Consider the following 27,683-nt stretch of genomic DNA (forward strand, 5'->3'; position numbering starts at 1 on the left):
AACCATTAAATACATTGTATTAATTAACTAATACATTAATAGAGGTGGCTTTCCTCCTCTGTTTCCCCCAAAACCCACTTACAACTTTATAGCATACATGTTTGTTGGGATACAAGGACTTGCTGCTTATACAACTGAATTTTACCCACACCATTTCCCACCATGTCCTTCTAGGCACTGGGAAGACATCTTCGTATAATGAGTAAACTATCACTAGCAGCTCACCTACTGTGGAAATTTAGAAGTCCTGTGCCTCTCATTCAGTATCCACAAAACATCTTCCTATTTGCAAATACTGACCCACTTCATCATTCATTAGGCCTGTTCTGCTTTCGTAGGAGTTAATACCAACTTGTGAGGCTGAGGTCACTAAACCATGCAATGCAATATTTAAGTCATAGGGATACATTTTCCAATACAATAGCTACAGCCAGGCCAAAAGGACTATTCAAAATATAAATAAGAAACTTATTTCACCAAAGACATGCCCCAAGAACCTAAAAATCAATGACTTATGTAGCTTCATGCAGACTTTTAAGAATCTCTTCCTTACAGCACACCACTCAGTGTGCTACAAAGTCACGTAAGTTCTGGTGCAATGCTAACTGGGTTCAGAGCACCTTTGTACTCGTGCTCCGCTACCAACACATCCACTTTGCTCTTGTGGTTCATCATCTCTGCCACTAAGGAAGAAGTGAGCCCACAAGCACATTATGAAATTTCCTCTGAGAGCAGGTCCCCTTTTCTCTCAGGATCCAACCAGAAGCTGCCCAACCTTTACAGCTGTACAGCCCTCAGCACAGAGGACAAATTCAGTCTTGGGTGTTGCAAGTGCACGTTCAGCATAACCAGAGCTGCTCTAATTGATGCCAGGAGTATTTTGGGATTCTGCAGCCCCTCATCTGGCCATCTCACTGAAGCTTTGCCCTTGTAAAGGGCAGAAAAATGGAAGCAACCAGCCACTAAGGAATTTACCACCTATTTGAAAGCTCTGTAATACTTTGATTTCTGTTTCCTGTGCATATATCTCATCATGGAGGGGGGTATATTTGGTCGGGTAGGTAATGCTTTTCATGTTTCCCCTGTACTAGCAGTACAGAATGAAGAAGAAGAAAAACCCACATGGTAGCCATATCACAGTACTTAGAAGAGAAAAATTAATTCAAGGGAACATAATGTAAATCACACCTGAGCTGTATTAGTGAAGTCTCTTAACCATGTCTCATGCAATGCTAGTTTAGAAAGCAACAGAGGCCGAATAAACAGAGAAATGAAATCTACCACTCCTGCTTATTTACACAGATGCTGACAAAGACAGTCTGGATTCATTCAATCTTACAGGCACACCAGGGAACACTAATTCATGTCAGCAGTTCTTTGCACCATCTTTGTGCTACACCCCAGTGCTGGCTTACTGCCACAGCAGGATGTCACTTCCAGACTCCACAGCCAAGAGGAAAAAAGACAACAAACCCAAAACCAATGACAACCACCCCCCAACTGTTCTGGGTTGCTTTTACAGTCCTAGACTGTAAAGAACGTCACGTGTTTTTACTGCAACAGCATTAGAACTCTGCCTACAAACATGTCTGGAAAGGGTAAGGATGCACCAAGCAAGCAGAATCAGAACAGTATTCAGCAAGTGTTATGCACCTTCTCACGTCAAGAGCTGAATCTGGCGAAGATTTTTCCACATAGTGCCTTTTCAAGCACCTGCAGGTGCACAGCAGCACAAGATTTGCTTCCTGACAGCTGTAATCATTCAACTAGATTCCTTCCCATTCTTGAGAAGGTGCTTTCTGACTACATACACTGCATATGAGTGGCCAAGACCACTTGGCTCAAGGTCAGAGATCCTTAACCTTTCTTTGTCTGGGTGCCATTAATGGTAAGGACAGCAACAGCTTCTGTCTAGAAGCTTACCTGTGCAGGCACTGACACAGCTCTGCAACTTCCTTCCCTTCCTACTACACGCACTCACCTTTCTAGACTAGGACTTTGACGCAGCTTGGTCCCCTTGCTCAGCAGTCCCTCCCCAGCCCCTCTGCAGGTGATTTTGGATGGCCTGTCTCTCCTGCCACATGGCCTCCATAAACCCTCCTTCAATTCTGCCCCCAAACCCACCTGAAGCACAATCCTTCTCATACTTTGGCCCCCATTACTACAACCCAAACCATTGAGGTTCTCGTGGTGAAAAGCATGGTAGACCAGTGTCAGAAACACGTAACTACCAGCCTGTTTAGGAAGGCTGCCTTAACTGTTTCCATGGATCCCCACGGGGAAAGAGCCAGAGGCTGCCACAACTGCATCTGACTTGCAAGAGCTCACTAAGAAGTCCATGTACCATGAACGGTACCCATTCTTCAGCTTGGGAGCCTCTACTTGCCCAAGTCTGGGCATTTACATGCCCCATTCCTGTCACCTTGGAGGCAGCAGCTACCAACAAACAGAAAGTCAGGGTGTGGAGAGAAGCAAAGGCAAAAACCGGACCCATTGAACAGATTATCCCAACACATAAGCTGCTTGCACAAGAAGCAGCACAGGGAGGGAGGGATACAAAATTCCTGACATTCTCAGCTGGCAATGAGTGAATGGAAAAATGCTATGCATGAAAGCCACTATCAGATACCATTTAGCACTTCGTAACCTTGAGTAGTTTTCCCTACATGATTGAAGGCTGACATTCCAGTTCTCAGGATTCTCAAGCTGAATAAATCAGGAGAGATCTGTCTGCTTCTGACCTACGTGTATTTTTTACTAGCTAAATTTAAGAAGAATGAGCATTTTTCTCAAATATGTAAAAATTCTAAAAGTGAGGAAGGGAAAAATTCCAACACTTTGCTATACATGCTGCAAGTTTGTTGGTGCTTAAGAAACAACACATCCACACGCATCTCTTAAACCATTTACCGTGCTTCATGCTCACTCTAAAAATAGCAGAAATAACATATTCACTTCCTAGCTCTAATGCCACTGGTGCTCTTACAAACACACATACTACCAAGTCACCTGCTGACCTCTGCAGCACGCAAGAGAGCAGTAGCTCACTGCAGGGAGGTCCTTGCACCATATACAAAGAGCCACCTCTATGCTGACTGAGCTCTGGGCTACCATCAGCATCACCTATATAAAACTGTAGAGCAAAATCCACGCTACGTCTTGACTGCAGAAGTTAATTCAAGTCATTGATAGCTGGTGTTAACTCCTCTCAGGACAGCCTGGTTTCAGGAGACATCCATAAGCTCAGTGATTAGGTTGCTCAGATTAGGGAATATGTCCCAGTCAAGACTGCAGCAAGGACAAGTCCTCCTCTCAAGGAGCAGTTTTCACACCCTAACTTGTGTCTTAGAATCACCAGGACAGCTACTGGCACTCAGAAAAGAGGGGGCTATAAAGCGCTGTAGATCTCCCATCAGTCAGCCTTTGATTTGAAATGGAGCAGTTAATAACATAAGCACACAACTCAGGGTAATTCCTATCAAATTTAAATTGGGCTCAAGTAATTGAGGCTCCTTCTATTAAACAAAATTAAAAATCCCACAGTTCAGCACACTACATTTTAAAAGGACGGAGATAAATTTTCCTGCCCTAGAAACACAGCCCTCAGGCTCCCTATTTGCTACAATATTCCTCAGCTGGCAAAAAGGAAAGCTGGCAGCCACCAAGGTATTCACACAAAGCATTGTAATTAGAAGCTACTTAGGCCACCATATATGCTAATAAAAACATCATTAACTAACTTGTGAAGAGACTCTTCTTAGGGGAGGGAATCTTTGCTAACAACAACATAACTGTTGTGCATTGAAGTCCTGAAGTCCACAGCAACAATTGAAAGCTGATGGAAGGGGGGAGAGTGAAGATAGGGAAAAAGAGACATTTGGAAGACGGTGAGGTGGAAGGAAAGTGATTCTGAGGAACAGAATATTAAGCAGGCTTGTCTAACAGTACAACAGCACAAAGCAACTGGGTCTGCAGAGAGCAGTACTTAGGCACAGAAAAGTAGGGGATTTTGCTAAGTGTGCTGCCAGTTTAAGATTCTCTCCATCCAAAAAAGGGAAAAGAAGGAACAAGATAAAAGGATTAAGAAGCTCCCTCCTTTTGTAATCAAGTACAATGTGAATTTTCCGCAGCAAAGAGCTGCCGGAGAGCCACGTACCCCTCTCCAGGGTCTCCTCCAGGACGCATGCCAAGCTTTCGCTCCCACCAAGGCTATCATGGAAACGCTTTTGATCTCCATTTTTTCTGCACTATTTTCATTCTGCAGAAGTGACATTTCTCATTATTTCCCCACAAAATTGGAATTCTGGTTCCTTCACTACCCTTGCCTGCAATTCCAAGTTTCCTGACACAGAAGAAATAAAATATTGTATCTACTATCCATATGAACCAGAAGTTACCTGTTCTCCACAACCAATCTCTGACTGGCTTGCCTGTATATTAAGCTGCTTCAACTAACTCAGCTATTCCTAAAAGCTTTTAAACCCAACAATGACTACCATTTCCAAAGGCTTGCAACATGACAAGTGGCTATCAGAAAGTTGATTCAAGGCCTCAAGGGGGTGCTGAGTGCTTCCAGCTGGCTTCTCTGAGTACCCAGGATACAGCTCCTTTTCAGAAGCAGCCACATGGATTTCCAGTTTCTCCCAGCTGACTGGAGGCGGCCTGCAGGCACGCTGGTTCTCATAGAGCATTGCTTAAATAAGGGCTTGTGACTAAGGTACTGATGAGTGGTTTCTCTACAGTCTCCAAGCTGGCAGTTTCCCAGTTTGTTGCGCACAGAAACTCATGAAAAAGGAGGAGAAAACTCATGAGAAAGGTGAAACTCATGAACGAGGAGCACAGAAGACCTGCTGCTGTCATTTCCACCTGCCCCCTCTACCATGCTTAAGGTTTGAGATTAACTTTCATGGAATAATAAGGCTTCAGTTAAATCGCAACCAGGGCTCCTCTGCTGTGAAGGCTCCACACCAGCATGTAGACACAGCAACAGCTGGCACAGCTAGGGAAACACAGAGCACCCTGACCCCAGAATAAGCACACACAAGCCCCATGCTTGGCTTTGCATTTAGGAGAACATAGCCAAAGGCAGGCAATGTTGAAAGAGCAGGAAGTCCTAAACACAGCTATCAGCACTGACGAAACTGTGGAACATAAAGCCTCACAGAAAAATTGCAAAGAACAAGGGAAGACCAACAAGTCCCAGAGCAGAAACACCACTCGGAGTACATGTATTAGTACATTATGAAAACCAGCAATTGGCCCAGAGGTTGGGCTAGGCTGGAAGCTTTCGGTCATCACTGTTGTAAGGAGGATTATGAGAAAGAGATTAACAGGGAGAGAAATTTGTTCCTGAACAGAAGATGAGAAAGAGCAACGCAAGACAAAGTAACCAAAATACCAGATACAAATTAAAGTGAGTAAGGTACTGAGAAGCATCATATGTTTAGCTGTAAAATGGGGATGCCCTAAGACAGAGAATGACCTGGAACAGTAGGGACCTCACCCTAGGAAACCTGTCTGCCTCAGCAGCTAGCACTCAGCACCCACTGACTTTGTTTACTGTAGCACCTCAGTTTCCTAAAGTCCTAGTGAAGGATTGGGAATACATTGTACAGAGAAAAAAAACGTGGTCCCTGGATTAAAGAAGTTACAATTTACAACTAGACATGAAAACCTGTAACATAAAACTTATCTGTAATACATTCCGAGCAATCTAACCAGGTTTGTGGTGGTCACTGCTCATCACTGTTGGGCACAAAAAAAGGAAACAAAAAAAAAGGCAGATGTTCAAAAAATTATGAGCTTAAAAAAATGCAGAGGAAACATAAGGGACTAGATAGGAAGGATGGACTTTGTGTCCAAGAGTCAGAGCTCAGTCACAGATTTCCTGCCTCAAATGAGGCAGTGTTTAGTTCAATAAATGCGACTTTATTAATATTCACCTACTTTGAAGAAAAGCTTTGAGAGTCTTAAGACTATGAGAGAAAACATATTAATACTTACATCTAAATGTCAAGAACTGAGTTTTGTGTGCTGAAGAGCTAAAAGGGAAAATGAAAAGAAAGCAGAGCAGGGCAGCAGAGGGAAGAGAGAGAATAAGCAAGGAAACTCAAACCACGGGAAAAAACCTCAACCTTTGCTACCTCCTGCAATAATTGGCTTGTTATCAGCTCCAGACCACACAGAAATGGAACAAACAAGATTCAAGGAAAGGCATTATGCTATACTTCAAATATGTTTTTCAAGATCCGTTTTCCCATCATAAATAACATACTGAACTGCTAAGTGCCAGTAGATTTCATCAGGACTACTTTACATCATGCTGCACTCTGTAAATAAAAGCACAAACATTTCCTGCACTTAAGAGCAAAAATCTTTGTCACCTGCAATTCACATACAAGGTGTGGAGAATACAGTGGGATGTATGAGGACTGACATTACAGCCTGTATAACCACGTCATTTTACCCCAACCTGACATGAGCATAGCTGTATTTTTCTATGAACAAGAACAATGCAATTTCACAAGAGAGTCTGAAGATATTTTAAAACATGTGCATGGGGTTTTCCACATCTTTCCACATTTATCTCAAGATAAATTTATCTCGAGATAAATGTAGGCATTTATTAAAAGAACTCCACAGTTCTACAGCATATTACTGCATACTACTGCGTGAGGCTATTAAAAGAAACAAATGGCCAACTAGGCTTACATACAGTCAACATAATGCACAGGAGCCCCATTATGGCTTTTTTTTGAAAAGCCAAATGAAAAGCTACTTAATTTAAACAATTCACTTCACATTTGAAAAATCAAGATGAAAACTCGAAGTGATTCAGGTTGCTGACACTAATTTCCAAAATAGTAACAGCAGACACAACCTGTGCCCATATTCAATGTCCCAACTCAGGACAACCCCAGAGTCTTAGAATCATAAAATGGTTCAGTTTGGAACAGACCTTAAAGATAATCTAGTTCCACACCCCTTGGCACAGGCAGGAACACCTTCCACTAAACCAGGTTGGTCAAAGCCCCATCCAACCTGGCCTTGAACACTGCCAGAGATGCAGCAGCCTCAGCTTCTCTGGGCAACCTGTGCCACTGTCTCACCACCCTTCACAGTAACAAATTTCTTCCTAATATCTAATCTAAATGTACTCTCAGTTTAAAGCTATTCCCCTTGTCCTATTCCTGCATGCCCTTGTAAAAAGTCCCTTTCCAGGTTTCTTGTACCCTTTAGGTACTGGAAGGCTACTCTAAGGTCTCCCTGCAGCCTTCTCCAAGCTGAACAACCACAGCTCTCTCAGCTTGTCTTCACAGGAGACGTGCTCCAGCCCTCTGAGCATCTTGGTGGCCAACTCTGGACTTGCTCCAGCAGATCCATGTCCCTCTTGTGTTGGGGTCCCCAGAGCTGGATGCAGCACTGCAGGTGAGGTCTCACGAGAGCAGAGCAGAGGGGCAGGATCACCTCCTTCGACCTGCTGGTCACAGAATCACAGAATCCCAAGGGTTGAAAGGGACCTCAAAAGCTCATCTAGTCCAACTCCCCTGCAAGAGCAGGGTAACCTAGAGTACATCACACAGGAACTTGTCCAGCCGGGCCTTGAATATCTCCAATGTAGGAGACTCCACAACCCCCCTGGGCAACCTGTTCCAGTGCTCTGTCACTCTCACAGTAAAGAAGTTTTTCCTGATGTTCACATGGAACCTCTTATGCTCCAGTTTACACCCATTGCCCCTTGTCCTATCACTGGACATCACTGAGAAAAGCCTAGCTCCATCATCCTGACACTCACCCTTTACATATTTGTAAACATTGATGAGGTCACCCCTCAGTCTCCTCTTCTCCAAGCTAAAGAGACCCAGCTCCCTCAGCCTCTCCTCATAAGGGAAATGTTCCACTCCCTTAATCATCTTTGTGGCTCTGCGCTGGACTCTCAAGCAATTCCCTGTCCTTCTTGAACTGAGGGGCCCAGAACTGGACACAATATTCCAGATGCAGCCTCACCAAGGCAGAGTAGAGGGGGAGGAGAACCTCTCTTGACCTACTAACTACACCCTTTCTAATGCACCCTAGGATGCCATTGGCCTTCTTGGCCACAAGGGCACATTGCTGGCTCATGGTCATCCTCCTATCCACCAAGACCCCCAGGTCCCTTTCCTCTTCACTACTTTCCAGCAGGTCAACCCCCAACCTGTACTGGTACATGGGGTTGTTCCTCCCCAGATGCAAGACTCCACACTTGCCCTTATTGAATTTGATCAAGTTTCTCCCTGCCCAACTCTCCACCCTGTCCAGGTCCCGCTGGATGGCAGCACAGCCTTCTGGTGTGTCAGCCACTCCTCCCAGTTTAGTGTCATCAGCAAACTTGCTGAGGGTACATTCAGTTCCCTCATCCAGGTCGCTGATGAAAATATTAAACAGCACTGGTCCCAGCACCGACCCCTGAGGGACTCCACTAGTCACAGACCTCCAGCTAGATTCTGCCCCATTGACCACAGCTCTCTGCCTTCTTCCTTTCAACCAGTTCTTGATCCACCTCACTACCTGATCATCAAGCCCACACTTCCTTAGCTTATCTATGAGGACGCTGTGGGAGACAGTATCAAATGCCTTACTGAAATCAGGTCATGCTCCTTTTGATGCAGCCCAGGATATGGTTGCCTTTCTGGGCTGCAGGCACACACTGCTGGGTCATGTGGAGCTTCCCATCAACTACATAAGCTCAGACCACCCACCAGCCCATGTGCTGGAAGTCAAGTGCTTTCCAACGCCAACAAAAGCTGCCATACATAAACCTGATGAAACCAGAGGGGAGCTGGAGGTAGCTTGGGCACTGCCTGAATTGTCTTAAGGAAACTGGCTGACAATTCAGCTTGCCTTTTCATTTTCCCCACCTGTGAAACTGGAACCTATATTCTTGGTGACTGCTGAGCACCTGCTTTGCAGAGCCTTGCAAAGATTCAGGTGTATACTTCCAAAGTCTTCTGAAGATGAAAGTTTTAGATAAAGTATGCCAAAACATTAAAAGAGACCTGGGTAACAAAGACATACAGCAATGCAATACTCACCCGTTCCTGACCAGCTGTGTCCCAGATCAGAAACTTATGAAGCTCATTCCCACAAGGCACTGTTTTAGTCATGAAGGATGCTCTGAAAAGAAGGAAGCAGCAGAAATTCATAACATGACCAGCACTCTGAATAGGAAACGCACAGACCACAGCAAGTTCTGATGGGTTAGACCGCATATGGGGAAACTCTAAAACCTTGATAAAATGCCTACAGAAGTGAAAGTCTCCCTTTTCTCAGATAAAATATATGAAACCTACCTATCTATCTTAAACACAGGAAAAAGCCTCTGAGGTTCAGGGGGCATTTGTGCACGGGCCCAGGAATACAAATGTTCCTGCTGCTCACACTTCTGCTAGTAGCTACCTCCATCTTCTCAGTGATATGGGCCCAAGAAGAAGGCATCAGCCAGCATCATACCAGGCAACAAATACGCAGTTTTTCAGTTAAACCTAGAATACTGGATCACCAGGGAACAGAAAAGTCACCTTGTGGAATGCATATGGTGAACAAATGGAAAAAAGTTCTTCCCCCTCTCACCTCAGATGAATGAAGTCCTTGAGGCTTCTGGTTTTTGTAGGAGATGTGATTTATCCGTGCTTTCACAGTGATTTTTGTTCTTTTAGGAAAGAAGGTTACAAATTCATAGGCTTTTTCTGTATTACAGCATTTCATTTGAAAGCTGCCTAGGAGACCACCAAACTCTGGCAGATTCCCACCCCCCATCCTGGGTGGACACTGATGAACAATTTCTATTGTGGTAACCTTCTTCCTGGCTCATAAAGATGCATTTGATACAATGCACTGTCATTACAAAAGCACTGAATGATATCAAACAGTGTGTGACTGGTCAAAACATTTCCTGAGAATGATATACCAGAGTTCTCCTCTACAGCCAACTGGAAATTGTTTGAATTTAACAATACTGCACTGCTTACAAAAACATTAAGGCCAAAAAAGCAACAGCGTTTTCTTTGGTTGTTTTCGGGTGCCACTCTCCTCAAAGCATTAAGCAACACTTTACAGCTTCAAAACCAGGAACTTTAGAGCCGCAGCAGCTACTGCACATTGTCTATTTATTGTAGATTGTATGTTTAAAATATTTTATTAATTCGGAAGAAAACAAAAATAAAAACCTTATCTGTATAGACAAGTAATAGCACCCACGTGCAAGGCAGCCTTCACGCTTTAATTTTCAAATGGAAAAAAATATCCCTTTTTTTTCATAATCACGGTAACAGAGGCAAAACATTTTTCCTATTTGAGCAGAAGACATTTACTTAGCAACAACAACTACTTGGGGAAAAAGGCTGCTGGTGATTCAGAAGTAAAGAACCATTCAAGTTCCCATCAATTCCTTCACTGCAAGCAAGTGTCCTTTAGTCAGTAATGTTATTCATTACTTGCTTCCTTTCTCGCTGTCCATTTTCTCTATTCATTACATTGAGGAGCACAAAATTGCCCTGGAACTTCAACTTGCGACTTCCAGCTGAAAACCCTTCATGCATTGAAAGGCAGAGCTTTAAAAGCTGTCATCCAACCCTCTAAACAACACAAGGCAATCAATACCAACCCTTCACAGATGATTCAAGACAGCTCTAACACACAAGCCAGGTCAGCCCTTCCCACCCAAATTACTCCTTCATAAACACTGCATATGAGCTTCCTTTCCTGTAAGAGAACAACAACTTTCAAAATATTCCAGGTAACACAGGACTTGACAGATTTGTCCCCAAGATGTTAAAAGAAAAAGATCTGGAATTAAAACCAACTACAGAACATCGTGGTTTAAGCGGACAATAAATTAATAAGGTTCTGATGGTCTGACACATGGAAGCTCAGCAGTTTTTAAAGAACAGGTATGAATTAACTATACTTAGTTTAAATTGCATTGTCCCTATTTTGAGAAAGGCAGGATAAGGTGATACATCCCAAACCTAGATGAAAGCATGTCCACACCTAGGAAGACACTGTCCATATTCCAGCCCAGCCTGGCAGGACACACAACACAGATCCATGTGTGTCAACAAGGGCTCTCCATGGTTCTTTTGCCATTACCCTTCTATGGGGTGCCCTGGTCATTGTGCAAATCACAGCCTCTTGGGATGTGGGGTTTCAGTTCTTTAAGCTCTCAGGATCAGGTTTGATACGTCATTGACTGGTAGGAACTAAAATTACTTTAATCCTAAGGTCCTATGACCAAAATATAATCTAAAGTGGGAAGCTCTTGACAAGACAAAAAGGACAGCAGCTGAGTAAGACATCTAAGAATCTCTTGGTGTAATATGGGTGAAGAAAAACAAAACAGAACAGCTTGAAGTCATGGCCATGCACAACAGCAGCCAATACAGCGTGGTTCTGGACAGCCCCAGGAAAAGAGGCTATTTCAAGAGACACCATTCACAGGAGGAGAATGGCAGAGCTCTTTTAGCCTTTCCACAATAAGACTATGCTCCAATACAGTAAGCTGAGGGACTCTCTGTATTCCCAGAGCAGACTTGGTTTGGAGCAGCCCCACACTCTCTAAACACATAGTATGAGCTGAAAGCCATTAAAGGAGAGTAAAGAGTTGAGTGAGATTTATAAATCGGGGAGAAAAAAGATATACAGTATTCACAGACTTGAAAGTAAGGAAAAGAAAGGAGCTCAACAGAGGGCTGTGAGTTAAAAAGACATATAGAAGAAAAAAGATACTACGCGTGGTACTTACCCAATAGTAGGGCTAATATTGTGGTCAAAGTGGTCCTGGACAAATCGACAAACAATGCTTGATTTCCCAACCCCAGTATCCTAAAAATAAAGGAAAGCATGGCAGTGAGTTCAGAGGAGCCTACATATCAACACTTCACTTGAAGAAATAGCCAAATATAAGCTGAGAAATTAAATCCCCTCTCATGGCCAGTGGGGCAGGTTAAACATTTCAAAAGAAATGTGAGCATAAGGATTATCCTTTTCAAAGGTCAGCATTGTGAATGGAGCTCCCTGGTCCTCTTCCCAACACTCCCTTCTCTCCAAACCTTGTATGGTCTTGGGTGGATTTTATATTCCTGGTGCAAGGACTGCAGTACTTCAAAGCACAGCCATTTACTTGCACAAGAAAATCAGAGACATGGTGCATTACCCAGCAAAGCCAGAGAAATAATTTCATTCTGGCCTCTTGCAAGGACGGCCCAAGTATCCTCCCAAAACAGATTACTAACACCAAACAACACCGACAGTGCTAACTTAGTGGAAGAAACCTTTCATGGCAAGACACACAAGCCTGCTTGGTAGCAACTTTGCAGAGACTTCAGGTGGTTTTTAAGAGGCAGAAATCCAAAGATGTAGGTCCCCAGAACTATCCAAACTATTCCTGGTTGTGTTACTAGACTGCAGTGAAATAGCGTTACTTTAAAGGCAACACAACTTGCTCTCTACGCTGCAGTGTGGCAGACTGCCTTCATTTGCAGGAACAGTCTTTTTCCTTTTTTTTTTTTTTTATCCCCACAATCAGGAAGGAAAAACAACAGCAGTACAGTACTGGAATAAAATTCAGAATAACCTGGGAGCGGGGGAAAGCTTGGCATTATACAGAAATACTAATTTAGGCAATTAAGATACCAACAACTCCCCCAGAATTCAGCATTTTTCAGTTTGCCTCTGTTATTCACAAAGCCTTGGATGACAAGTAGAACAACTTAAATTATACAGGGATTTATCAAGGAAGAGGAATAGCGATATTGCTATGCCTCCCATAGAATTGCAAAGAGCCTCCTTAGAGATGAAAAGGATGCCAGGAAATCGATCCTGACCTTTCCAAGACATTAACAATGACAGCCCAGGGTCCAATCTAACTCATTAAAAAGTCAACAGAAAGTTTTCTATTAATTTCATTGGAAGTGATTGCAGAACTACCAGACTGCAGCCGGCAGTTCCATTCGAACCCACATTTTAGGACACTTGAGTAATTTACACAAACCTCTCAGAAAGTGCCAGGACAAGACAATACAGTTTGTTGAGAGCACCATGCACACAGCTACATATTACAAAATGTAGCCTTTGCCCACACCTAACTACATAGATATGAAAAATAAAAAAGGCCTTTGCCTTTTCTGTAATCAACTTTCCAGTATTTTATCTTTTTTGAATATGAAAACAAAGCCTGTATTTAGATTTTCTTTTACCATGCTTAAATGAAACTGTATTGCCACTGCAAGCAAAGTCTTCACAGACACCACTTATTAGAAAACTGTCATTTAAACTCTCATATTTAATTCAAAGCTGTCCTTAGTCAGCTTAAAAGCCCTAATAAATGTTCATGCTACACAGACGGTTGTTTATCTACCGTGCTCAATCAATACGAAAAAAAGATCTAAGAGAGGAGCAGTGTATAAAAACAGCCACACAGCCTTTGATCAATAGCAGCAACACATCCTGTTGCTATTCCCAAATTTGGCCTTCACCATCAATTCCAGCTGACATCTCTGTATAACTACTAGACCAGGGTGCCAAAATACATTACAAAAAGTCCTCTGCACCAAAACTAAGGATCTAATTATTATTCCAGATTTAAAATGTTGGGGAGAAACCAGAACTACCATCCACTGGGTATGAGAAATTACATTTCCCTCTTGTGAGGAGACAGAGTTTCTGCCACTGTATTCTAAACTATGCATTGACTCCCATGACCCGATGATGCTTTAGTTTCATCTGCATCCCTTGGCTCCCTTGACAGGTCACTCAGAAGGGCAACTGCAATTACAGCTCCTGAACAAGACGAGCCGATTCTCTGGCAGGGATGTGACATCCACAAGTGTGGATTAAAGCTTAGCTCATTTTCCTGGAAACTCTTACCTCTTCATCTTTCATGGCTCTTACTAATGTTTCATGATAATGTCAAAGGAACTTTAAACATTTCTATTGCTCTCGCATCCCTCACAAGGAGCATGGCTGGAGTTAAGCATACACCAGGCATATCAATAGCCCTCAAGAAGCTGAAAAGCGTTTGTACACTTTGCTCTTAGGGTTGCTTGGACGACTGAGAGAGCTAAATTTAACCCTTGTGTAACTCTAATGAAAGCAATGTATTTAGACCACAAACAAACCTGGTTTTAGGATGACCACTGCTGCAGCCAATGGCCAGTGCTTTCCAGGAGCCAGGCAATTTATTGCACCAAGTGGTTCAGTTAAACGAGCACTCCCAGCTTCTGTTTTGTTTCATGGAGGATACAAACAGCCAGCTACTGGAGTCTAATTAGAGCACAGAGGGGAAGGAAGTAAAAGAGAAAAAGCTTCCTACTTAAGGCAGTGATAAGCATTCCATCACAGGATTTGAAACTACCTAGGCAGTCCATGTGACTGTACTCGCACCCATCAAACAAGACCCTCACCTGTCCGAAAGCAAAGCAAATCATGGTGTACGAACATGATATAACTTGAAAACTTAGCAGAAATCTTTCACTGCTAACCAGACCTTATCTTTTACTGACAACAGGGAACTATCAGGTCAATCTCACAGAAGTCAAGGAAAGCAAGGTTGCTTCAAAGAAGCAGAAAAGGCATTCATTCTCAGCAATGCATTGAAATTAAACCTCCTTGCTAAGGCTGTACAAAGCTTTCCTGCTGTCATCTGCTTTGTCCTTTACTACATGGTCTTCCTCTACATGCATCTTTTTTTCTAACATCTGAGGGCTGATCATCCTTCTTTTGTTCCTTTTTCTTCAAAGGATTGTAACAGACTTACCAAGCCACACGCCTGTGTAATATTTAGGCATGCAGATAATTGATTTTTTTTTAGTTCTCAAAGTTCTGCTTTTTACTAGATTTCTACAAGCTCCAGTCATTTTTTCTTTTTTGTTTTGCTCCATGTTGGTGTACATAAAACATCGAACATACACCAAGGAATAACATTTTGTCTTATCTAAAAGGTCACAGTGGTATTGAGCTGACTGGATTGGACCAGTTTCAGAAACTGAGAGCATGATCTCAGGAGTTACATCACACTTTAAGGAACAGATACTGCAGTTCTTCAGAAAAATCCTTATCCATGGAAAATCCAAGGGTTTCAGCATTACTAATTGACTCATCACAATCAAGAGCATAGCCCATGAAAGGAGTGTCAAGAAAGGAATAAATATAAACCAATTATTCTGAATCAAGAAGTTCATGATGCATTTGATAATCCACTCATGGGACCAACTGCATGCTTTGCATTTCTCCTTTCTTCTTCAGAAGCCTTGTAGCACACTTACAAAATACCAGTTATAAACAGCATTGTACCAAGATAGGCAAAAGGAGTGGGGAGGAAGGAAAGGAGTAAAAATGTAATCCACAGTAAGTAAATTGCTATTACTTCACACAAGTAGCTACAACTTCAGAATCTCCCACTGGTCAGCAAAATGGATTTGGAAACCTGAAGCCGTATCAGATGATTCTGATAAATAGAAGGAACCAGTGCAAGCACGACTATTTCCTGATTTTTACCCATTAACCTGAAAAGACAATTTCTGTTCTTCTAAATTCCATTACTCACAGCTTGAGGCAGGAGGATTTTCAGAGCTCTAGAATGGAGAGCAGCGTGCCACAAAACACAGTGATTCCACCCACACTCCTGCTCATAGAGAACCACCCCATTTGGCTCTTCTCAGCTCTCATTACTGTAAAGGAGATGAGACAGTATTTCAAGCCAGCAGAATTGCAGGATGCTGGCAACTCATTTGCAGGCAATCAACAACTGAGCTGCTGATTTCTTCTGGCTGATTTGCAGCAGCACAGAGGAAGATTATATTAAAAAAAAAAAGAAAAAAGAAAAAAAAAAAGCAGAAGTTCAATATGAGCAATATATCAAAAAAGAAAACCATTTTCCCATTGCAAGTAGGCAGTTGGCATATTCCTCTGTTCATTGTTTCAGATGCATTTATTGTGACATAAAAACTGATGCAGAAAAATTTAGCTCTTTAATTTAAATCTGGATGTCTCATTTATATCTTTGCACAACCATAAGACCCAGTTCTCCAAGCACTCTCCCAAATTGAAGGGAACTATACTACCCTGTAAACACGTCCCTGATTAGGATAGTCTTTAGCCTTAATATTATAATAGCTTTTAACAGATTCCGATGGGTCAAGCCCTACTGTGCTGAACAAACTAAACTCTTCATGTAAATTCTGTTTACATCTGAAACAGAATAAATGATGAATCCACAAAAAATTCCACACATATCGTGACTGATGACTAAACAGCAGCCCTATAATTATGCACACTGCTGCAAGAGCTTTTTTATTCTTGACTACGCAGAATCTTTCTGTGCTATGTTAACACATAGGGCATTTTTAATATATATAGAATTGGGAAAAAGCATGCAAAAATCCTTTTATGACTCTAGGATTTTGAAAACATAAATAAAACAAGAATTCTAGACAGTACTTCACACGAGGAAATGGCACATTCACATAAGAGTGGACATACTTGGTTCTCCCTTCTGTCCTCCCATTTTCTAAGTAAGAAAAAAATAAAAGAACATCTGGCTTGTAACCACCACAGATCTCATGACTAACTTCCCATTTCAGATCTAAAAGAGGCTTGAGATACCCTGGAGATGGGTGCCACAAAAATCTGCATTGAGAAGTAACGGAGAACTGATCTCTATAAAAGAGGAATCCAGCACATGGCTCCTTCAGAAAGATGGGAGTTTTCCCATCAGCTTAGATAAAGCCAGGATCCAATCCATGGTATTTTAATTTGTATAGATTTTTACAAATTGAAAGTGTCTGTCTCTCAAAAGCATTGCTTATAATTACCAAGATTCATTGAGACACAATCTACAGGCAGAGGTCTCATTAAAACTGTCTGGGTTTAGCACGCATTAGTCTTACACAACAGAAGAACAATCATGCCCTAGCAACCTGGAGGGTATTAATAACCAAGTGCTCAAAAAAACACAGGTAAAGCAGATTTTTATTTCAACAATAATACAAGAAGCATTTGAAAGTCACAAGTCTTTATCCTTTCGCATAAGCAAAAAACTGACCCCACAGCTCACCTGGCTTCCACAGAACTCAGCAGGACTCTCCTGCACCTCACAGGGGGAATGTATCTGCCCCTCAGAGCCCTACTGTTCTGGGGCTCCCCAAAATCCGACCTGCTAACCCAACCTAGCTTCAAAGCATCATGAGCATTTGGTAGATCAGCCCTTCCTCTGAGGATCTCTGATCATGATGGTTTCAAGAGTGTGACCGATGCCGTCAGGGCTGATGTAGTGTAACCCCAGGGCAGCCTCTCGTGGCATAGCTTCTTCATCAAGCATACCAGCTGGAACTACAACGGCTCGAACCAATGGAAACCCAGGTTCCAGGCAGAAGGCAATACTGAAGCCTACCAGCGAGCTGTCTTGAAGCTTTCTCACAACAGACTAGCATCCAGAAGTGCAGTAAGCGCACACACCAGAAACAACTATGGCCACATTTGGCTCACTAATGATCTTCTCTGCACATTCCAGTGAGATAATGCTGCCTTGTGTCATCTTTCAGACACATTTGAGGCGTGGAAGGAAAACAAAAAGGCTTGATCAAACACACAGAACAAGGGTACAGTCAAAAAGCTGTCCCACTCTCCTGGAAGAGGACCTGCTCAGAGAGGAAGCTGGCTGCCCCTGATTATTAAGAGAAGCAGCAATTCCTGGCTCCCTGTCACATATTCATGCCACCAGACAAATTTATTGACTGGTTCATTACTAACTGAAAAATAACAGAGGAGCCAGTTTATGATCAAGATTTCCCAAGTTAAATTCCCTTCTTTGTCACATCAATTTGACTCCTGTCAGTCCTAAAGCAGAGAGGAAGGAGAGGTCCTTGACTTGCCCAGTGTAGAACTTTCACTGTTGCAATAATTAAGATGTACAGATTAAAACATGAATTGGTATGAAGGTGCCAAAAAGGAGAAAAACTGTCCTTTATCATCAGTGCATTTGATACTTCAAATAGCAAAAAAAGGCATTGAAAACCTCTGCAACTGGCCAAGCAAATCCGAGGTAGAAAGACATGGTTTAAATTTAGAGGAAGAAAAATAATCAACAAATCTTACAAAAAACTGCAAATGCAGAGAAACCTTTCACTCTAGTAGCTCTGTAAAGCACAGCTGGTTTTGACTTGGCAGTTCAGCTTCTGCACATTAAAATAGCCATTCTTTCCACTGTCAGAATTGGCCACGCTTTAGTTTTGATTTACAGTTGAATCCCCCTGGCCCATTCCCATTATTCTCAGCAGGACTTTGATGGAATATGAAAATTCACAGCAGAATAATCACATCGCAGCACTGCTAAATAGTTAGCATTTTATTAGCTATCATCAAACAAATTGCTAGGCCTGCACTGTGAAGTACCACTGGGCTTTTGCAGAAATGTATGCTCAGCTCTTGTCAAGCTCGGATCTCAGATGAACTGGTATCTTGGATGAACGTCACTTCCTCAGGCAAGGTCTGGCATGCAGTACTGAGACATCCAACCTGCATCTTCAATGCCTTTGGAGATGCCAGTCCTTAACCCAGAGGCACATGATGTGGTAAGGCAAGAGTACAGGATTATGGCTTTTAAATTCCAATGGAAGTAAAAAAGCAATGAAGTGAACAACAAAACAAAGCTTTGCAATTCACAGCCTTCTTTAGACCCCTATGCCTGCCATTAACATTTTAATCATTACTCAGATGATCAGATGCAGGCAGCATTGCAATACTTTCCATGTCTTACTAATCCAGTTACAGCTGCTCTGGAAGGCTGCGGCTTGAAGAGCATCTGAAACTGGCTTTGGATTTTTATCAACTGTATGAACATACAAGGAAGAGTTATGCACAACAGACTCCTGATCACAGTTTCCATGGGCAGTATTTTAATCCAAGAATTACTCTACCAAATAAACTTTTTGCTAGCCTTAAACACATCCTTTGTCCCTCCCTGTATTTGCGTATTACTCACTTGTCTGAAAACACTGTAAGGAGCAATCCCTTTGACAAGACCTGGGTTCAGAGACACCCCTGGGACTGAACTGAATCTGCCAAGTGTCAGGTCTGTCCCAGCAAAAATGCAGCCATGCACCACAGAATGGTGCCTAGGAAGAAGTGCAAATAGCTTCTCGCTGTATTCAGTTTTTCCATCTGCAAGACGTATCAAGCAAGCAAATCCCACCACTGCATAAGCATATAGATGAAGATATGAGAGCAGCTCTTAGACTGACACAGTGGCTTACTGACCAACACAAAACTGCCTACGGCTTCAGCCTGGAGGGATGCAGGCTGACAAACCTCAAGTCCACAGTCAAAAGACTATGTATCTCATTCAGGACACAAATTATTTCTGTAAATTCCAGTTTTCACTACAACTCTGTATAACGAGAAATAGATTATTTCCTCTGTGAGCAATATGATTCTCAGAGAAGATCCTTTGCCCATTGATTTGCTGGGATCCCCCTTCCAGAGCTACAGAACTTTCCCAGGGGGCACACATGCTTCCCAAAGTGTCAGCACAATTTTTCAATTCCCTGACAGGTCCTCCCATATAAAAGATCTGTTGTCCCCCATCACCATTACTTTCACTGTTCGACTTTAGTCATTACCAAGCTTGGTAATGTACTTCCACAGCAAGAGCTCCAAATGACATCAGATGAGGCCTTATGCCACCAGTGATCTACAAGGAGCTTCTGCAAAGGGCATTTGGCTGCAAAGCAAATTTTTGAAAGGGAAGAACTGGAACCAGAGCTGGCCTCCAGGAGTGCGAATGTGCAACCAGGCACCTTCCTGTGTTAGGAGTACTTGCCAAATGAACAGCAACTCTCCCATTGAACGCTGAAACTGACTTCCCGCAGCTCCCAGCACAGATCTCAATGCAACCATGTTTTGAGGGTGAGAATTATTCTGCAGCATCTCACTTCTGCAGTAGGGACCACCACAGTTCTTTCAGTCATCTGTCAGTGTGTGAACCTTACAAGAACATCCCAGTCTGCATTTCTGTTCATTGCATGCCCTTCTCTAAACTCATGAGATGTGGTAGCAATGGTTATCTTTTAAGTCAGTTGGTATATGACTTCCATAAAGTTAATATGGTCTGTGTCAATTCTCTCAAGTAAAAAACCCTACACATCATTTCAAATTGCTAGTGTAATTTCAAGCCAGTGCTGGTGTTGAGCAGCACAAATCTGCTACAGAATAGGCTTTTTCTTCAGGTGCACATTACAATTAGATTAACTCTAGTTCCCTCTACACATAAGAAGTGCACCACTTGTTCACAGAGACAGGTAGCCCTGTTATATCAGAATAAATCCTTCCTCCTAGCACTGCAAGGACTGCATTTGGCACAGGAATTTCTGGCTCTCACTCTCAGCTCACTAGCTGTTAAATGAAAATAACAATTACTTGATTTTACCTTGTAACAGCATTACAGAGATTTAAATCGGTGATAGCTGTAAAATGTTCAGACAGTACAGTGACAAAGAACTGTTTAAGTGTTTTAAGAGATAGCTACTGTTACGGCATTAGATCAGCAGTAAGGAGCAAATCCTTGTTTTACACTGCATGAGCAGTGGGTGGCAAGATTAGCAGTCAGTTAAACTATCTACTACCCAAGAAATCACAAAATGGCCCATGTGGCTGCTGTGCATTTACTCGCCCAGTGCTTACAAACCATGCTGCTCTTTCATGAGCTGCTAACTCTTGTGCATGTAAAGTTGGCATGGGAATATAAAGCGATCTTTATTTATGAGACAGGGGGCTGCGGAGGGAAAGGGAGATCCAAGAACCTTCCTTTAAAGCTATTCTTTAAAATAACTCCAACAGAATGAAAATAAATAAACCATAAAGCAAAACAGAAATGTAATTCATGAAGAATACATAGCCTGTGGGTCAGTACTTCAGCTACCTCAGTTCCTTTCTCTGCAACATGAAACAAGAACAGCAACTCTGTGGAATATATTAAAAAATAATAACAACAAAGTAACTGCAGCCTACTAGCTCTGGAATGTCCAACCTAGCAATTTTTTAAAGCTCATGTGCTTTGGTCAAAAAAAAAAAGCCAAACCCATACTGTAACTTAGATATCTATGTTTTATCACAGCATCTTATTGTACAGAGTACAAGCTAACCACACCACCACAGTAGTAAGGGAATGGATGGCAAAGATAATAGCCTTCAATCTTTATTAACAGTTAGAGACTTCTTCCCCACATCAAATTTCCAGCTAGTCCTCTGTGTCATTTCTTACACATTTCACCCCCCTCTTCACATAAGTTATCGAATTCAGAACAGTAGCTGAACTGCCAAGAGAAATGGAGGATTTGAAATTCAAATCAAAAAACAGAATCTCAATTAATTTCTTATGCCCTTGACAGCATATAGTGGAGGAAGAATTGCTTAGCCTGGTGAAAAGGAATACGGGAACTTGGTGTTTATTTGCATTCCTTCATCTCAAATTGTGGCTTTTGGGGGCACTGGCTATTTGCTCAAGATGCTGAACTCCTTGTTTTGAACTGCCTCGGCAGTTTCAAGTAAGAGCATGACATCTATAAAAAGCAGCTGCAAATAAGGTGGTATCAATCCAGCTGACTAAGAAGATGAGACGATGAAAGGCAAAACAAGAAGACACACGTATCTCCTTTGGAGTAGCAGCACATGCCAACAAATAAGCAAAAAACCAGCTTGCTGGAAGGGGGGCAACCCAACAGTGCAAAGCCTGAGGATATCCTTAGTGAGACTTGCTCATGCTTTATACTACAGTAAAGCAGCTTTTGAGTAGAACAGTGTACTCACGAGCTGTGCAGAGGCAGTCCACCCTTCTGGGGACCTCAGTGTTGAACAAGGCAGTGGCTGATTAAGTCACAGGGAGCACCTTTGCTTCAGAAAATGACTCATGACTGAACACACGGCAAGATGCAAGCCCCTCACGCTCCCTGACACACCAGAGAAAGCTCCATCACAAAATCAACCACCATAAAACCTTTCTACTGGACTGTGCTGCAATGCGAGGGAGGGCATTTAATTGCGAAATAGCACCACCTGGTGACTCCTGGTACTAAGGGAGAACGAAACGGTCAACTTTACCGTAGCAGGACAGGAGGAAAAGAGGAAGAAGCACTGGCTAAATTGGGAACCAGCAGCCTGGGTAAGGAGGGAGAGAGGACTGCATTACAGAGTTGCAAGAACTAGACAGGTGGGACAGAGTGAGATGGAAAGAAGGTGTCTGAACTGTTTCCCCTTTGGAAACAAGAGGCATCTCCCACTGCTGTTACCACCTTGTGAGGCCTGTGTGACAGTAAGTGTGGTGTGAATGTAGCAGTGGCAGCTGCAAAGAGATGCCCATAACCCACACATAAATCACTCTTTTAATGAACCAGGAACAAAATGAAAGGGGGGGGGGGGCCCAACCCAAAAACACTCCCAACATCCAAACCTGCACAGTATCAACTATGTTGTACGCCACATAGAGATATCTTGGGCTTATATCAAAATGAAACCCATAGCTGAGGGACTCCATAAAGTCGCTACTGTCCAACAAGAAATTCCTCTAATTGCCTTCTATTGATCACTGAATCATAGGATTCTCCTGAACATAGCATAACACAGAGCAGCAGGCAAACCTACTCTGTCATGTATGCCCTGTGATAAGGAAGCATGTCATCTTACACTCCATACTTTGCTCTTCCATCTCTTCACTCCTACCACCCCAGTTCATTTTAATGACCTCTCCCTGTCCCTGGCTTGCTGATTTCCCTTCTGAGCACCATCACGGACACTTGAATATGATCACTTCCATGTTCACCACTTCATTTCTCAGGTGAGGAGGAGAAACGAGAGCCATGGTTTAACATGGGAAAATTCCTGCTATGGTGCCACAGTGGTGGTTGCCACACATTATCCCCCTGCCAGCAAAGGAGGAACCAAGAACAAGCTTAAAACATCTCTCCAGCATGTGAAACCACAACAGGGAGGAACTAAATAAAGCAAAGGAAAACAAAGAAAAATTGCAAGTCATACATTAATACCCATGTCATTTTAGTGACAGTAATACCTGATCTTGGCAACTCAAATGGTCAGTTTCTTTTCTGGACAAACTTGGGAGACCTCTTAACATCTGCAGGCTGTCATCCTCCTGCTGCCCTCCCTATCTCAAGATGGACATGCAGTTACAAAAATCCACTCAGTGTACTACTCTTCCAACAGATACATTCCTATTGAAAGTACATTAAAAATCTGTGTGAATAACATCTGCTTAGGAATCCTGATAACTGGCCCTGAACTTGAAAAATTAAGTAAAGGATAAGTGTTAAGTGTAAGGAAGTAACTTACAAGTCACTGTAGCTCACATTGTCAATGATAACAAGTATTGATTGTAGAGGCTGTCATCTCTATTGGCCATATGCGCACACACCAGCATACCAATGGGGTTTAATATCATTCATCATCATTGTGCAAGGCAGGGATCAAAGAGACTAAATTCAATTTTCAGACTGCATTCCTAAATAACCGGAGGCTTTCACAGTTCAGTAAACATGCCAGGCAACAGCATCCTGACAAATGTTGTTTTCGAGTACAGTTTGGCAGCAAAAAAAATGGGATAACAATTTGTGTTATTCTTTCCAAACCAAATTCTTTTTCTGAGTGAACCTCCCCCACATGTATTTGCAGCAGCTGAAGCTTTTAAAATGACAAAAATATGAGGAGGAGATAACCTTTGACCTGAACTGCTGTTTGACACAAGCTTCTGTTCATACTCCAACACCCTGCCTCTTCTGTTGACAAATCCTATCATTAGGGGCCATAATTTCAAAATACATGGCTTGTTAGTGTCATTTACCTGTCCCCAGATAGGAGATACTAAAAACCTTGCAGCCAGTCTGGAACTGAGAATCCCGACATTACAGTTTCATATTCCAGATTGGCTACAAATCCAAACAAAGTAGTTTAATTAAGTGAAGGTAGTGGCTCTTACGCAATTAAAAGTTATTCACAACAACTAGATACAGCATTTGAGGAAATGGCTCTTGTTCAGTTTTCCATTTCAGTAATATAAAAATTGTCCACTGGCTGCCTGGAAAATTTGTTAAAAGGCTGAATTACCTTCAGATTTGCCTCTCCAAGCTCAGTAAGCAACACAATCCAATGTTCAGACATTCCCTTCCCGATTTTAACTACCTCACCTGCAACTTATTATTGTATTTTATCCCAAAGAGGAAGACAAAAGCCACATAAATTATGAGTGCCAACTGAAACACCAGTTGAAAACTTCAGACCTGGAGGAAAAAAAAACCCTGATCCCTTCTCTTTTGCAGCAATGGGCAACAGAGAGGAAGGAGGCAGAGTTTCAGGGCGCAGCTATATAAAGCCATTTCCCCTGAGAAATAGGAACCAGCCTCATGGCCCCAGATCTTTGCTCCAAATTAGCAGAGCCCTAGTACAGGGTATGTCACCTACCAACAGCCAGAGGCAAAAAAACTCTTCTTTGCCTCTCCACTGGCCAAAGGCAGCCAGATATCGGCCACCTTGAGGGGTTCAGGAAACACCACAAGGGTGGGACAAGAGCGAAGGATTTCGTTCCTGGTTTTATTGCCAAAACCTCTGCCTCTGCTTATCAGATGATTTTAGCTGACGCAACAACCTGTAAAATCAACAGTCTGCAGATGATCACTGAAAGGTCTCAGGTAGTCTCTCCCTTATCCAGTCTGAAGGTTAGTCAGCATTAAAACATGTTCCTTCCTCTGAGGCACAGGGGAAGGAGGTGAGTTGATATTTACTGGAATTCGCCATTATTTGTTACTTATAATTAAATGTAAATAACATGTACATGTAGATAACGTACATCTATATGGACACTAAATGACACCAAGGAGAGGTCTAAAATCCTTGAAGCTGGGGGATTTCATTTCCTGAATCGATACACAGGATTAGCAAGAGATAGTCAGAGGTCTGCATAAGCCGAAACCTGTGTTAAGAAATCTTTCACTAAACTACTATGTTTAATTAACTTAGATTAATAGTGATTTCATGTTCACCCATTGTCTGGATCTAAAGTTTTCCCTAATTCAGTAAACATCAACACTTACTTTAAAAAGCATTATATAAAGACCTGCCTGGTGCTTTCCCCTCTGTCGCCATGCCAGGAAGATAACAGCAAGCACAGTGTAATAAAACACAGGGCTGAGGGTTTTATCTGTGGATTTACTGTGTGCTGTTGTGAACTTAATGAGAGTAAAGCTATCTGCACCATACAGGCTCATAAATGGAAGACATTATCAGTGCAAGACTGTATCCCTTAAGCAGTTGATTTCTTGAATGTGTTCAGCTCCCATCGATTTCACTGGGAATTAAACCTAGCAGCTCCTAAACCTGTGCCACAAAACTCAACTTTTTAGGGAAAGTCCTTTAAAATGAGCCAAAATGGGTTTTGTTGCTATTATTGTTAAGGCACCTTCATCTCTCCACCACAAGAATAACCAGGACATAAATATTCAACTTAAAACTGACTCAGAGAAGAAAGATTTTATTCACCTGGCCAGTTCTTCTCATCTTCACTCAGAAACTGGAAACCAGAAATGGTCAAAAGTGTATGGACTTCACAAATCTTAACTGGAAACACACTGGGAGCATTTCAATTGGAATGCTAAACCATAAGGTTTAGTACATTTAAGGACATCTCTTCACGGGACAAGAATATTTGGGGGTAGAAGAGTGTATTTGATCTTTCCTTCCAAAGGTACAGATGAGTTGCCCTCAGGACATACTTCAGCATGTCAGTCACAGCCTGAGTGCTTAGGATCATGAGGGACTGAGTCTAAAGCTCCCTCAGACCCCAGACACAGCAGAATGACAGGCACAGGGATTTTGGACATCAGACCTTTCCTTTCAGATCTGTGACAGAGTGCAATATAAACAACAATTCTGCAGGTTCAGCTAGACAAAAGCGTTCTGCAACATAAATGAAACAACGCTCATTAAGACAAAGTTACAGCTTTAAAAGAAGAAAAAAGGAAACTGGAGGCTAAACCCGAGGGAGAGGTGGCAGGGGCTTTCACCACACCTTATTATTTTGTATTTATTATACTCCCTTCATTGTTTTGCTTTGTATGATTTTCTGTTTCCTTATTCTCAGCTTCTCTTCCCCTTGCTCCTGCTCCAACTTTACCCTCTGTGTTCCTCGGTCCCCCACAACACTCCTCTAATGCTTTCCCTTGGTCTCTGTTTCAGTCCTCTACTTCCTCCTGCTCTGTTAGTCTTTCTTTATCCCTTTGTTCCTCCAAACCTCCTCTATGCAGACTTTTACACTCCTTTTAATACTGGTCATCACTTAGAACTATTCCTGAAAAACTTTTTAGGCTGCAGGATTACCACTGTCCTTCAGATAGACTTCAAACATTCGATCTTACAGAATACAAGTGCCAAAGGTTTGCTCTCTGCCTTTCTCCATACCAGCCTAAAGGAGAAGGGAAACCTGGCCACAAAACTCTGGATCAGCTTAATAATACCTGGTCAAATAAAGCAACATCTCCAAAGAGTCTACCAGATGCTGAAAATCAAGGAGAGGTAAAACTGAGCTACTTATCTGCTTTTAATATTAAATGTCAGGAATTGCTCAAGAGTGGTGTTATCTTAAATACTTAATTTACATCAACTTTTTCTCTTTGTCCTCCACACAACACCTGCATTCAGCTGTGTATTAAAGTATGCGCTGAGCTTTAAGCTTGGGATTCAATTCAGCCCATCTGGCAAAGGCTGAACGATGTACCCCGATACACTGCCGAAGAGGGATTACCCCAATGCTTAGAATCGAACATGTGCTTAAGGATGCTACCCAAATCAGGGCTTCAACAACATAATCTTAAATCAGCATTTGTGTTATCTGGGTTTATACAGCTGCCATTTTTGTCACTTCAAATGTGCTTCAAGTGTCTGCGTAATGCCCAAACATGCATTTATTCTTTTCAAGCACACTCTGCAGATAAAAAATATAAAGCAAAGCATCCAAGGGGGAGAAAAATAACTGTCAAAGGACAGAACAATTGCCTCACAAAAGACTATTCACACAAACTACACTCTGCTGCTGGAGTCATAACAGTTGAAGACATTAAATTTGGGGGATAATGTTCAATTCCTTCACTGACATTCAGGCAAACTAAGCAAAAACGAAGTACAACTTTCCTTGAATTTTTCACAACAGTGAAATCATCCAAAAAATGAAAAACGCTGACTTAAGGGATAGGGCAAGAAAAAACATGTTTGTAGCACACTCAAGAACTGAATATCCTAAAAGCAAGACTGCATGGTACTGCAAAGGTTGAAGTCAGAATGGGTTATGCACCATATGAAGGACTTCTGGCCTAAATGTGGTTGGAAGCTTCCTGTTCGTGTCAGCTTTAACAAGATACATTGAAAGTGTTGATTTTGTGACTCTTAAAATAGAGATATTTAGTACACTAAGGGGAAAAAAATAAGATCATAGAATCATAGAATAGTTAGTGTTGGAAAGGACCTTAAGATCATCTAGTTCCAACCCCCCTGCCATAGGCAGGGACACTTCCCACTAAACCATGTCACCCAAGGCTCTGTCCAACCTGGCCTTGAACACTGCCAGGGATGGAGCATTCACAACTTCCTTGGGCAAT

At 42.3% G+C, this 27,683-nt stretch overlaps 1 protein-coding gene across 1 annotated transcript in view; it reads right to left on the minus strand.

Annotated features, from left to right (window-relative positions):
* RAB31 (RAB31, member RAS oncogene family) overlaps nt 1-27,683 on the minus strand; it is a 63,229-nt gene that overhangs the window by 26,358 nt on the left and 9,188 nt on the right. Inside the window, exons 2-3 of the mRNA XM_080610774.1 lie at nt 11,780-11,859; nt 9,072-9,153 (exon numbers count right to left, since the gene is read on the minus strand). Of these exons, the coding sequence (XP_080466900.1) occupies nt 9,072-9,153; nt 11,780-11,859 (162 nt within the window). The remainder of the gene's footprint in view (nt 1-9,071; nt 9,154-11,779; nt 11,860-27,683) is intronic.

The sequence above is a fragment of the Psittacula echo genome (genome assembly GCF_963264785.1).
Source record: "Psittacula echo genome assembly, chromosome: 2".
NCBI classification, from domain to species: Eukaryota; Metazoa; Chordata; class Aves; order Psittaciformes; family Psittacidae; genus Psittacula; species Psittacula echo.